Source organism: Carassius carassius, chromosome 4 (genome assembly GCF_963082965.1).
Source record: "Carassius carassius chromosome 4, fCarCar2.1, whole genome shotgun sequence".
In the NCBI taxonomy this organism is placed as follows: Eukaryota; Metazoa; Chordata; class Actinopteri; order Cypriniformes; family Cyprinidae; genus Carassius; species Carassius carassius.
In genome coordinates, this window is record NC_081758.1 from 18863529 (window position 1) to 18876708 (window position 13180).

Sequence of the window (13180 nt, forward strand, 5' to 3'; positions counted from 1 at the left end):
AAAACATTACCGTCTATCGCCGCGAGAGGGCGCTCTATGCTGCTCAGTGCTCCTGAAATGTTTTCTCTTGGTTCTTGGGTCTAAATAAATGTGACTTATAGTCCAGTTCGACTTATATATGTTTTTTTTCCTCATCATGACGTATTTTTGGACTGATGTGACTTATACTTAGGTGCGACTTATAGTCCGAAAAATGGTAATTTGTGCACAAGGAGCCCCAACCAAGTACTGAGTACATAATTAAACCTGCTTTGGAGATCTTGAACATTTCTGTTTTGTATATCTTTTTTTTTTATCTTTGAGAAAATATTATATATTTTAGATGCAGCATATATATATATATATATATATATATATATGCATCTGTCTAGCATGCTTAAAGTGCTTGAACACTTTTATCAAGTTTGCGACTCAAGTTTCATGAGACTTATACCTGAGTGCTCCGCATTGTAAGTTATATGATGCAAATGTCCAAATGTAATTTCATGTACTATGGTAAGTGTTTTTGGGTCTTAGCAGTATTTTGCAAGAAAAGTGCACTAAAATAGGTCTAGAATAAATTGACAGTCTGCCCCTTTAATCATAATTACTTGTGTAATTTTTTTAAATTGTTTTATACAGAAAGGATGATCTTATAGTGTTTTCACAGTCTCAGTTTTTATATCAGCTTAGGGATCATTTCTTTAATTTACCAATGATTTTATAGAAACCCAGTAAACTATTTATCCACAGAGTCAAAAAGATAGCTCAAAACATTCCAAACAAAGTCCCAAAGAATCACCATTTAAACTCAAATAAGCCACAGCTGCACAAAGTCTTTTCAGGTCTTGAAGTGAAATAAAACTTTTATGATGACGATGACAATAAAAAGGCACTGAAATCAAAAACAAAAAGGCAAGGCAAGGCAAGTTTATTTATATAGCACATTTCATACACAAAGGTAATTCAAAGTGCTTTACATAAAAGAAAGTAAAATAATCATGAAGAACAAAAATAAAACAAGCAATTTTAAAACTTTGAAAATGATTTAACAATTGACTTATTTAAAATGAATTCATAACAGTTAGCAATAGAAAATGATTTTTACATAAAATACAGTGAATACGTAAAATACAGTGCAATCAGTTCGGACATTGCACAGTGCTTATTCAATAAATGCACAGCTAAACAGATGAGTTTTGAGTCTAGATTTAAATGTGACTAGTGTTTTAGCACATTTGATCTCTTCTGGAAGCTGATTCCAACTGCATGCGGCATAGTAACTAAAGGCGGACTCCCCTTGTTTTGTGTGAACCCTTGGTATTTCTAACTGACTCGATCCTAATGATCTGAGTGGTCTGTTAGGTTTATATTCAGTGAACATATCTGCAATGTATTTTGGTCTTAGGTCAATGAGTGACTTATAGATGAGTAAAAGTATTTTAAAATCAATCCTAAATGTAACTGGAAGCCAGTGTAAGGACCTGATGACTGGTGTGATATGCTCAGATTTTCTGGTTCTAGTCAGAATCCTGGCAGCAGCACTCTGGATGAGCTGCATCTGTCTAATGGTCTTTTTGGGAAGGCCGGTGAGGAGCCCATTACAATAGTCCACCCTGCTGGTGATAAAGGCATGAAAAAGTTTCTCCAAGTCTTGGCTGGAAACAAAACATTTAATTCTTGCAATGTTTTTTAAATTATAGTATGCTGATTTAGTTACTGCTTTGACATGGCTACTGAAATTAAGCTCTGTCTCCAGAATCACACCAAGACTCCTGACTTGATTTTTAGTTGTTTGACCCCTAGAGTAAAGGTGTGCATTCACTTTGAAAACTTCATCTTTGTTTCCAAATGCAATGACTTCAGTTTTTTCTTGTTTAACTGAAGAAAGTTCTGGCACACCCAACTATTAATTTCATCAATGCACTGGCAGAGGGAGTCAACGGGGCTGTAGTCATTTGGAGATAAGGCTAGGTAAATCTGGTTGTCAATTAGGCAATTTGATTCTTTCTCATTATTTGACTTAGTGGAAGCAAATACAGGCTTAACAAGAGTGGTGCAAGAATTGAGCCCTGTGGAACTCCACGTCATGGACGTCCACTTAGATTTTTGCTCTTAGACTCACATAATAACCTCTCCCTTCTAAGTATGACCTGAACCATTTGAGTACCATCCCAGAAAGCCCGACCCCGTTTTCCAGTCTCTCTAGTAGTATGTTATGATTGACAGTGTCAAACGCAGCACTGAGATCTAGCAATAACAGCACTGATATTTTTCCAGAGTCAGAATTTAAGCGAATATCATTTATTATCTTAATGAGTGCTGTCTCTGTGCTGTGATGCGGTAGGAAACCGGATTGAAAAGTGTCCAGGTATCCATTTGAGTTTAAGTATTTATTCAGCTGATTAAAAACTACCTTCTATAATTTTGCCTATAAAAGCCTATAATTGCTCAAAATGGTGTTATCAAGATTGTTCTTTTTCAGGAAGGGCTTAACAACTGCTGTTTTCACGGAGTTTGGAAATGTCGCAATAAGTGAGGCGTTCACCACTTCTAAGAGGTCTGCTTCTAAACAGTTAAGCACACTTTTGAAAAAAAAAAAGATGTGGGAAGTGTGTCAAGATAGCAGGTTGAAGATTTTAGGTGCTGCACTATGTCTTCCAACATTTTGCTATCAATTGCTTCAAAAATAGACATAGTATCTTTTTGATATTGCGTCCAAATCTGTCTGACCTCTGCATTACTTGAGGATGTGCTAATCGCCTTCCTGATATTTATGATCTTCTCAGAAAAGAAGGAAGCAAACTCATTGCATTTGCTGTCTGAGAGCATTTCACCGGGAATTTAACTTGGGGGGGGGGGGGGTGGTTTTGTCAGTCTCTCAACGGTGGCAAAAAGAGTACAAGTGTTGTTTAAGTTACTGTTTATAAGGTTTGAGAATAAATTTTGTCTAGCTGTGGCTAGTTTCACATTAAAAGCATGAAGGCTGTCTTTATAGATGCTATAGTGAATTTCAAGTTTCGTCTTCCGCCACATCCGCTCGGCTTTTCTGCATTGTCTTTACAAAGTCTGAACTGCTGTTGATCTTCTCCAAACTGATTTCTGTCTGTTTTCTTACTGACTATTACTGGAGCAATATCATCAATAACATTCTTAACTTTTGAGTTGAATGAATCAAGGAGAATATCAACAGAGTCTGCAGAAATGCTTGGTGTTAAAGATATAGCCTCCATAAATAGTACACTTGTGTTCTCATTTATGCATCTCCTTCTGACAGAGACAGATCTAGGTTCAAATACAGATAGTGCTACGTCCTTAATAAAAATGGATGAAATGTTTAGACCCCTGCTGATGATTAGATTAGTGTGTCCACCTTTGTGTGTGGGTCCATGCACATGCTGAATCAGGTCAAAAGTGTTTAGAACCGTTATCATTTCTTTTGTAGTTTTGTTTTCTGCATTGTCTATGTGAATATTAAAATCCCCTGCAATTGCAAAACAGTCAAACTCTGAGGAAATCATTGATAAAATTTCTGTGACCTCTTCAATAAATGCTGGAGAGTATTTTGTAGGCCTGTAAATAATAATAAACAGAATGTGTGGAGCACCTATCAGCACAATCCCTAGATATTCAAAAGACAAGTACTGACCAAATGACACTTACTTGCATTGATAGACATCTTTAAAAAGAGCAGCTACACCCCCTCCTCTCCTAACAGTCCTGCAGACACTTATGAAAGTAAAGTTAGGAGGGGCTGCTTCATTGAGGACTGTTGCACTGCAACTGTCTTCTAACCATGTTTCGTTTAGAAACATAAAATCCAGATTGTTTGTGGTTATAAATTCATTGATTAGAAATGTTTTATTCTTTAGTGAGCGAATGTTTCAAAATGCTAACTTGATGGCAGTGCTTTGTGTCTTTAAATCAATCTTAGTTTAATGCATAATTGGCCGCAGATTAGATGAGTTTGCCCTTCGGCTTGAGATGGCCTTAAACTTTCTGTCACGTGATAAAACTGAAATAGAGAAAGCTACAGGCACACTGGGTTCCTGCTTGTTCTGTAAACATTTGTGAATGTTGCTGCTATTAAAGCGGGGACATGACACATATCACTGAGAGCTGCTATAAGTTGTTTTTGGTTCACCTTCAGCAGATAGAGGGTTTGGGTCCTGGCGTTGTGGCATCAGTCGGGGGGGGGGGCTCTCACAGGAGCTAGGCCCACAGGCTTTGGTGGTTGGGGGGCCCAGCGGTATTTTGTTGATATCTGCAGGCTTGCAGCGAATAAGTGACAGAGAGTTTTGACGCAGCATACACCAATTCTTCCATTTTCTGTGAAAAGCACAGAAGTGGAGATGCTGGAGAGAGGCATAATGTGTCTGGTGAGATGGGCTGTGTCTCTGGCGTTTCTGGTGGCTGTGATATGTTGTCCTGGCTGTTTTCCAGAAAGTCGTCCTTGGGTGCTGAGTCTTGTAGCTGTTTTGATACATCACAGTCTGTCTGTGAGGAACTCTGTGGGCAGGGCTTAGTCGGGAAAGTGTCCATCAGCAGTGAGATTAAGAAGGTTCATGGGGCTCACCGGCTGTATGCTGAGGTGGTCCATGATGACAGTCTGCTGAGTGTTCCGCCTGTTTTGGAAGTCCAGCAAGTGACTTTGTTTCAAGAATCACAATCCTTTGTAGAAGTTTGCAGCAGTTCATGCAACAAGTAGATCCAAAAGGAGGCATTTGCTCTCTCTTCTGTTGTAGGCAGTTGTTATCCCATCTCCAGAATGTAAGCTGTTGGCAGTGGGAGGCAAAGTCTTCTTTTTGTAGTATTATTCCAGTCCCAAAGAGTTCTTAGTTTTTAGCGTTTGTGCCAAAAATCTGTTGTTTGAGCACTGTGCTGATCTGCTGAATAAAAAATCTTAGAAAAATCAGAGAAAAGTACAGAAATAAGAAGCAAAGTGCAGAGCAGTAAGCTAGCTTATTGACAAACTGAATGTGTATGTCAAGGCATAAACTAATGACAGCAATAGGAGCTGCAAATTGCAACAATGACAAGCTGTTGTGATCAGTAAACTGTCTGGGTGACAAAACTGTCAGTCGCTGAAACTGTTGAGAAAGACAAAGTGTAAGTTTCGCGGTTTAGAATTGTTTGTTCCAGGCTAATCCGCATTATCAGCAGCTTTCTAAAGGTTTTATTTCCAACAAAATCACTCTGCTGAGATACAAAATTCTCCCATCAATCCTGTTTTCTTTCATTATGCATCATTCCATATTAGGCAAAATTTAATACAGGTGGCAATTAAATCTCATGCTGCTTCACTGTATCATTTTCCAAAAGGATTTTGTGGAAACTGCTTTACATATATGAAGTCTGGCATAGACTCCTGCCAGTTGTCATAGACATAAAGCCTGATTTATGTAGGAATAAGCTATAAGCCTATGACTCTCATGAAAAGAAGAAGAAAAAAAAGAAATTTTTTTTCTTAATTTATTTTCCATTTCTTGTTAGGTAATACAATAGTAAACTTTTGAAACAAGGGCTTGTACCCTATTGAAAGACTCCCACAGCTATATGATTTATCTTTAGTAAATATACTAAAGATAAAAAGGCAGATGTACTTGATGAATGCTGAGAAAGGATTTTATTTTACTGCTGTAGCATGAAAGACAAAGTTATAATAAAGACAAGTATCTGCCACATCTCTAGTGGTACACAAATTGCATCTGGGACTTGATGACTTGTTTTGTGAGGACATATTTTAGAGTCCAGATTTTTGGTATTTGCCAATGCCGGAAAAACCAGGTAGAAGATGAGACCTCAGAACCGTCAAGACATCAGGTTCAAAATACATTTTGTACATGGGTGGGAAAGAGAGCTTGCAGCTTTGAAAAGGAACAAATAATGATCCACAAACTCCCCCCAAACATGCAAAATATCACTGTGGCAGAGAAAAGGTATTATGGGAGAGTTACAGACTCTTGGCCAATTCTATTCAATAGTGGAAAGATATGTCACCACCCTCTCGATGTCTCATTATAGGCTCTGGCAGTTTTATAAGAAAACACAGTTCTATAATGTCTCACAACCAGATTTTAAATATGAAAAGTGTTTTAACAGGTAACAACATTCAATGTCAAAAACATGTAGACCATAGCATAAGAGAGACAGCACAATGTACTTGCTGTTGTTCCTTTTGGGTTATTTAATTTTTGTTTTATTTTCACTGGTATTTTTTTTAATTGTCCATATTTACACTTACAGCTGTTTTGGCAAACTTAGGCTGTGTTGCCATATAATGATGATGGTCTGGATCCCTTTTTGTTAAAGGTGGCTGGACCAGTTATAGCTGAGCCTATTACTAACATTTTTAATATGTCAATAAGTTCTAATCAGGTTCTAGCTATCTGGAAGCAAGCTTACATTACACCCCTATTTAAAGCTGGCGATCGATATGACATGAACAACCACAGACCAATTTCTAATCTCCCTGTTCTTTAAAAAATACTGGAATCTTTAGTTGCTACCCAACTTAAATCATATTTGCACTCGCATACTTTTTTAAATGAAATGCAATCCAGTTTCCGTTTCCCGGTCAAAGAGGCTATAGACAAAAAATGTACCTGTGTTTCTTTGTTTATAGACCTCACAAAGGTGTTTGATACTGAGGACCATCCATTACTGGTTAATACCCTGCTGAGAGTCGGCATTGGATGTAATGCGATCAAATGGTTCCATAGCTACTTGACCAATCGTTCACAAATGGTTAAATATGTCAAAGACATGTCCAACCCAGTTCTTGTTATGAAGGGTGTTCCACAAGGTTCAGTTTTGGGACCCTTGCTTTTCCTAGTTTATATTAATAATATTTGTGATGAGTTTAAATTTTGCAAGTATCATCTGTATGCAGATTATACAGTTTTGTATTCCTGTGCTCCCACAGCTGAGTTAGCCTTTTCAAATTTGCAGGCAGATTTTGATACCCTGCAATATGCTCTACAAGATTTGAAGCTGTTGTTAAACCCTCATAAAACTAAAGTTATGGCTTTTACTACTGGGCGAACAAAGCTACCATCCGTCTCCATCACGTCACTGGATGGAGTTTGTATCCAGTCTGTAGATAATTACAAATATCTGGGATTTTGGATGGATAAAAACCTAAAAGTTAAATACAATGTTGATTATCTTGCAAAGAAATTAAAATTCACATTGGGTTTTTTGTATAGGCTAAAGTCCTGTTTTTCCTTGGCTTCACGAAAACGCTTAGTTGCTAGCCTTTTTCTGTCACAGATTGATTACGGGGATACTATCTACAGATTTGCCTCTCTGTCCACCTTGTCCGAACTTGACCCCCTTTATCACTCTGCTCTCAGATATGTCACTAACTCTAGTTTTAGGACACATCATTGTATATTGTACAGCAGGGATAGGCAACTCAGGTCCTGGAGGGCCACTATCCTGCAGAGTTTAGCTTCAGCCCTCATAAAAAATCACCTGCCCGTATCTATAGTAATCTCGAAAACACTGATTGCCTTGTTCTGGTGTGTTTAATTAGGGTTGGAGCTGAACTCTGGAGGATAGTGGCCCTCCAGGACCGGAGTTGCCTATCTCTGTTGTACAGTATGGCAGGATGGTCATCCCTTCATTTGCGCAGGCTTGAACATTGGTATATTTTAATTTACAAAGTTATTTTAGGAAACTTCCAAATTATTTAAATAGGAAATTTGGTAAAACTTTAGAATACTGTTTCTTACTTATTACATAACTAATAAGGAACTATTGAAGAACTAACAGCTAATTTTTCATTAACACTTAACTCACTACTGTTAACTACTAAAGAAGATGTGTTAACTAATCAGTATGTAATACAATTTTATGAGTGTGTTAAGTAACAGTTAGCTAATCAATAACTAATGAATTCTGTCATACCTACTGAAGAACTACTAGGCCTATTAATTATCTACTAGTTAGGGTTCAAGAAAAATAACTATGAAGTAACTACTAATGAACAGTTATACACAATTTCATTGAATTGTGACCCTTTCATATAAAAGTTATTAGCAGTTGTAGTAGTATAAAAATGCAATATAAATAAATGAAATACATTTTACAGAGGTTTTGCCTGTGTAGTAAATTGTTTTGTGAGTGTGCTTCCAGTAGGAACCCTACCACGACTCCACTGCCTTGCGATAATTACCTTAGTTTTTATATTTTATATATAGTACTGTATGTGTGCCTCATCAGCATATACCACATTACCATTAATTCAATTTCTTTAGGTAAGGCAAAGCCTGAGGAAAAGTGAAAATACAGTTAACCAATTAGTAATTAATAAAGAATTATCAAATAATTGTGCAGGACTTATTTCAAACCTGAAACATTAGGCCTATTTTAAAGTGAAAATATTGGGAACCCATTAGTAATTAAAAAAATAATTATTAGATAATTCCTCAATAATTACTTAGAACCTGAAACAGTATTCTAAAGTGAAAACATAGGGAACCCATTAGTAATTAATAAATATTTATCAAATAATTCTTCAGGACTTATTTTGAACCTGAAACATTAGGCCTATTTTAAAGTGAAAATATCGGGAACCCTTTAGTAATTAATAAAGAATTATTAGAAAATTCCTCAAGAATTACGTAGAACCTGAAACAGTATTCTAAAGTGAAAACATAGGGAACCCATTAGTAATTAATAAATAGTTATCAAATAATTCTTCAGGACTTATTTTGAACCAGAAACAGTAGGCCTATTCTAAAGTGAAAATATTGGGAACCCATTAGTAATTATTAAATAATTATTAGATAATTCCTCAAGAATTACTTAGAACCTGAAACAGTATTCTAAAGTAAAAAATTAGGGAACCCATTAGTAATTAATAAATAATTATCAAATAATTCTGCTGGACTTATTTCGAACCTGAAACAGCAGGCCTATTCTAAAGTGAAATTATAGTGAACCCTTTAGTAATTATTAAATAATTATCAGATAATTCATATTGTATTCAATTTTAACATGCATACTGCCCACATTTAAACTAATTTAACAAACATTTTATAATCAAAACTTAAACATTTATAAGCAAACAAAATGCATATTTAATTTCCATTATAGGCTAATAAGTGGACTTTAACAAAGTTGCAACTTTAGTAGTACTTTGTACTTGTCCTTTTACTCAAGTAACTGAAAATTAACATACCTACTTATAATTTTACTTGAGTAATATTTTATTGGGGTATCTGTACTTTTACTCAAGTACTTCATTTGTGGGACACATCATGATTATTATAGTGATTATTTGCGTATAACTGTTCATTAGTAGTTACTTCATAGTTATTTTTCTTGAACCCTAACTAGTAGATAATTAATAGTAGTTATTCAGTAGGTATTACAGAATTCATTATTTATTGATTAGCTAACTGTTACTTAACACACTCATAAAATTATATTACATACTAATTAGTTAACACATCTTCTTTAGTAGTTAACAGTAGTGAGTTAATCTTAATGAATAACAACCTGTTAGTTCTTCAATAATTCCTTATTAGTTATGCAGTAAGTAAGAAACAGTATTCTAAAGTGTTACCGGAAATTTTTAGCATTTCAAAGCTGTCATAATCTCAGGTCACATAACTGGCTACAGTTCAAAGTGCCAGCTATTAGATCAGAGGCTGGAAAGCTAAGCCTGTTTTATTATGGCCCTTGGTCTTGGAATGATGTGCAAACCAAACTCAAACTACAATCCCTCATCTCTTTAAATGATTTTAAACATAGAATAAAGGAGCTGCTCACTGCTAATTGCAGTTGTTTTGCCAATTCTACCACTTAACGCCTTTTTTTTTCATTTATGATTTAATAATGTCGTATCTGTGATCAGTATTATGTAAGGTATTGTGTAATATGTAAATGTATGCACTGCTGTGCTTCAGTGTTGTATAATATTTTGTTGTGGAGACCTGTTTGTTGAGTTTTCTGTTGTATCAAATGATGTTGTTTTGTTTTTATTGTAGCCTGTTATGTTTGATACTGCTATTCGACCATGTCTTGACCAGGTCTCACTTGTAAAAGAGGTTTTAACCTCAATGTGACTTTCCTGTTTAAATAAAGGTTAAGATATAAAGCACAATTAATCTGAAACTGTCAGAGGGCAACAAATATGATTTATGAACTCACCTAATTAGGGTTTCCAACTATACACATTTAGCAATTTTCTCAAAGTACAATGTTAATTATTCTTCACTCAAGTACACAAAAAGAGTTTTGTCTTGTTTGTGATGTCAATAGACACACACACACCTTCTCAAAACATATTTCATGTAATAAGAAAGTCATACAGATTTGGAACAATGTTAGGGTGAGTGAATGATGACAGGATTTTCATTTTTTGGGTGAACTATACCTTTAAACCATAGAATATTCTTTCAAGTATCAAAATCTTGGGAGGCATTTTTCCGACATTCGGATTTCCATATTTGAAAAACTGACATGCTTCTCTCCTCATTTCAAAATGAATGTGATAATAAAACCCCTGTATATGTATGGCCAAATACAACCTAACAGCCATTAAACAGCCGGGGGACACAAAGAGAATGAGTGAGACTTGTGCTAATTAAAAGTAGCTAATTGTTTCAGCAATTAACCTAAAAAGTTAGACCCATTCAGACATCTTAGCATATACAAGATATAAAGAGCCCGGAGGTAAAATGGTAGCTTTCCATTAGACAGACTAGAATTTAACATTCTGTTAAAAGCTGGAGCAAATACAACTTTATCCAAAATTAACGCACACATTTTATTGTTACCTTTGCTTTCATTGCTTATAGCAAATTTGATGGTACATTAATTTTATAGTGCTGCATGACGGTCCAAAATCATTAAACATTAATATTCAAATATGGAATTGATTTTTGACAGCTCTGCTTTGTTTTATCAGGGCCTATGTCCAGGGAAGATTTATCATACGATCTGGCAGACTATGATTTAGGGATGGATGGTTTTTAATGGTCTGTTCGGTGTGACCTTAGCATTCTGGCACCGGCAAAGATAGCATCTTTGTTCTCAAGGACTTAGTGTTCTAGTAATACATAAATGCTTACACTAAGAGGTCTTTCAAAGTCACACTGACTGTTCACAACATAAAACAAAAGTCTGAACTATATGACTAAAATAACCTCAGTATACATTTAGAAACAGGATTATATCATTTGAGTAATTTCAGCCTATGCTTTTAGGTTTCAGAAAAGCATGCGATAAAGAATGAGAAAAACACAGTAATGTATTTGGTCCTTTTATTTACAACAAACATTACAGGATCTTCACCAGAAAAAACTGAGAGCTGCGTTGCACAAGAATCATACTGACCTGAAAAACAACACACAAAGGAGCAATGTAAGAGGAAAATAAAAAATAGCATCCTAAATTATTAAATGGTTATTGTTTCGGAATGGTTCACAATATGGCAGTGTTTAAACTTTAAGGAAGATAAAGAGCATTAAAAGGTCATTTAGAGATAAGCCATGAAGCACATGTGCTCAGAATGTGCAATATACAAAGTTACTTACAATGTGTGACTGGTAGGAGCATCACTTCTTCAGGATCTGATGCCTGACAACAATGAATGGAAAGGCAAATCCACTGCCAAAGAACAGCACCATCATGCCAAGAAGCCTCCACTTGTTCTCTACAGAGAATGGCAAGTTCTGCAAATAAAATGCAATATATATATATATAAAAAAAATAGAATTTAATTTGAGAATTACTCTATAACTTGATTTTATCATTAAAGACATGCTTTCGTTAAATTAATTACACTGAACAAGGTATTTGTGTAGCTAGTCAGAATTATTAGCTATAAAAAGGAATTTAACACATTCTGACAAATTAATTTTCATGACAAAAATTTCAATTTGTCATCAATGTATATAATTTTAAAAGTTCCCACATCCTTAAATCAATGAACTCCAGTTTGATAGATAGATAGATAGATAGATAGATAGATAGATAGATGGTGGGACAATCAATCACAAAGATCAGTTTATAGCTAGTTTAAATATTTACGAGCTAAACATAACTAAACAAATATATTTACTATATTAATTACCATAACATAAGACTACCAATTTCCACGACCGTGGGATCCCTGTGTAATATAAAGGAGCAGGTGCACTATTGCCATTTCAAGGACATTAAACACTATTGTACCATAATTAAATTAATTAAACTTCACGAATCCTTACGTAAAGTACACGAATGTATTTACCTTGAAAAGTCACTGAACGTTACCCTTCACGTAAAAGAAGTGGCCTGATAAGATACACATGCTAAACTAAGCGAAGCTAAGCTAAATACACTCATGCATTGCAGGTTCATCACAATCACTGTTTAACGCCTTATTACGTTAATGTATATAAACTTTAGCGCTGCGCAACTATGTACAAATAAAGCAAATCACTGTTAACTAAACACTTAAAACGACATCCGGTCGGGCTTCCGCATGAACACCGGACCATACAGTCGTACAGGCGTTGAAGCCTTAAACAAGAACCGACTTATTTTGCTCATATCCTAATATCTCCTTACCTTTCCTGGTCCCTCCGCATAGTGACTGGAGCGGACCGCAGAAGTGGCGAATCGTCGAACGGCTTGTCCGAGCATCTTTTGTTGTTGATGTGTAAGATCTGCTCAGACTGAGATTAACTCCAGCCAATCTTTTCTCTCAACGACCTTCCTGGATAGAAGGGCGAACAGTCTTATGGGCAACGTAACAGTCACGCCGCGAGTTATTATGGGAAATGTCGTTTTTAAGGAGACGTCTGAAAATTTACTTACACCGAGCCATAAATAAATCATAGTGATTTTCGCAGTATTTGCAGACTTGAATTAACAATATCCATAATTTCGCTATACGTTCTGTGTGTTTTTTTTTTAAAATTGGCTATACAGCAGGCTATAGTTTAGCTACTGAGTTATCCTATAGGCTATTTATTGAGGTAAATTCATTATCATTAACATATCTTGCAGGCTCATATGCACCATATTTTGTAGTGCGTAAGAGAGATATTTCTGCTAATATAAGAAGCTAATCAAGGTCCTTAGGATCAAAAAAAAAAAAAAAAATAAATAAAAAAAAAATAAGGTAAGCCTGTTTGGGGCAGGTTTGAGCTGAATGCTATTTGCAAACCACTGTGTATATGATTATGACAATACATTAAAA

The 13180-nt window shown here is 35.4% G+C and overlaps 1 protein-coding gene across 1 annotated transcript; it reads right to left on the bottom strand.

Moving 5' to 3' along the window:
- Nucleotides 1-11243: 11243 nt before the first annotated feature.
- LOC132130147 (cytochrome c oxidase subunit 7C, mitochondrial-like) lies at nt 11244-12621 on the bottom strand. Its single transcript, XM_059541817.1, has 3 exons — nt 12547-12621; nt 11529-11666; nt 11244-11328 (listed from the first exon to the last, which is right to left on the bottom strand). Exons 1-2 carry the CDS (start codon nt 12619-12621, stop codon nt 11550-11552), a joined length of 192 nt encoding a protein of 63 aa, XP_059397800.1. The 3' UTR covers nt 11244-11328; nt 11529-11549.
- Nucleotides 12622-13180: the final 559 nt, after the last annotated feature.

What these genes read in the sequence shown, in the direction of transcription:
- LOC132130147 (XM_059541817.1), bottom strand. Translation starts at nt 12,621, where the DNA reads ATGCTCGGACAAGCCGTTCGACGATTCGCCACTTCTGCGGTCCGCTCC. An exon ending in ATGCGGAGGGACCAGGAAAG is followed by an intron (nt 11,667 to 12,546) that starts GTAAGGAGATAT and finishes TTTTATTTGCAG; the next exon opens with AACTTGCCATTCTCTGTAGA.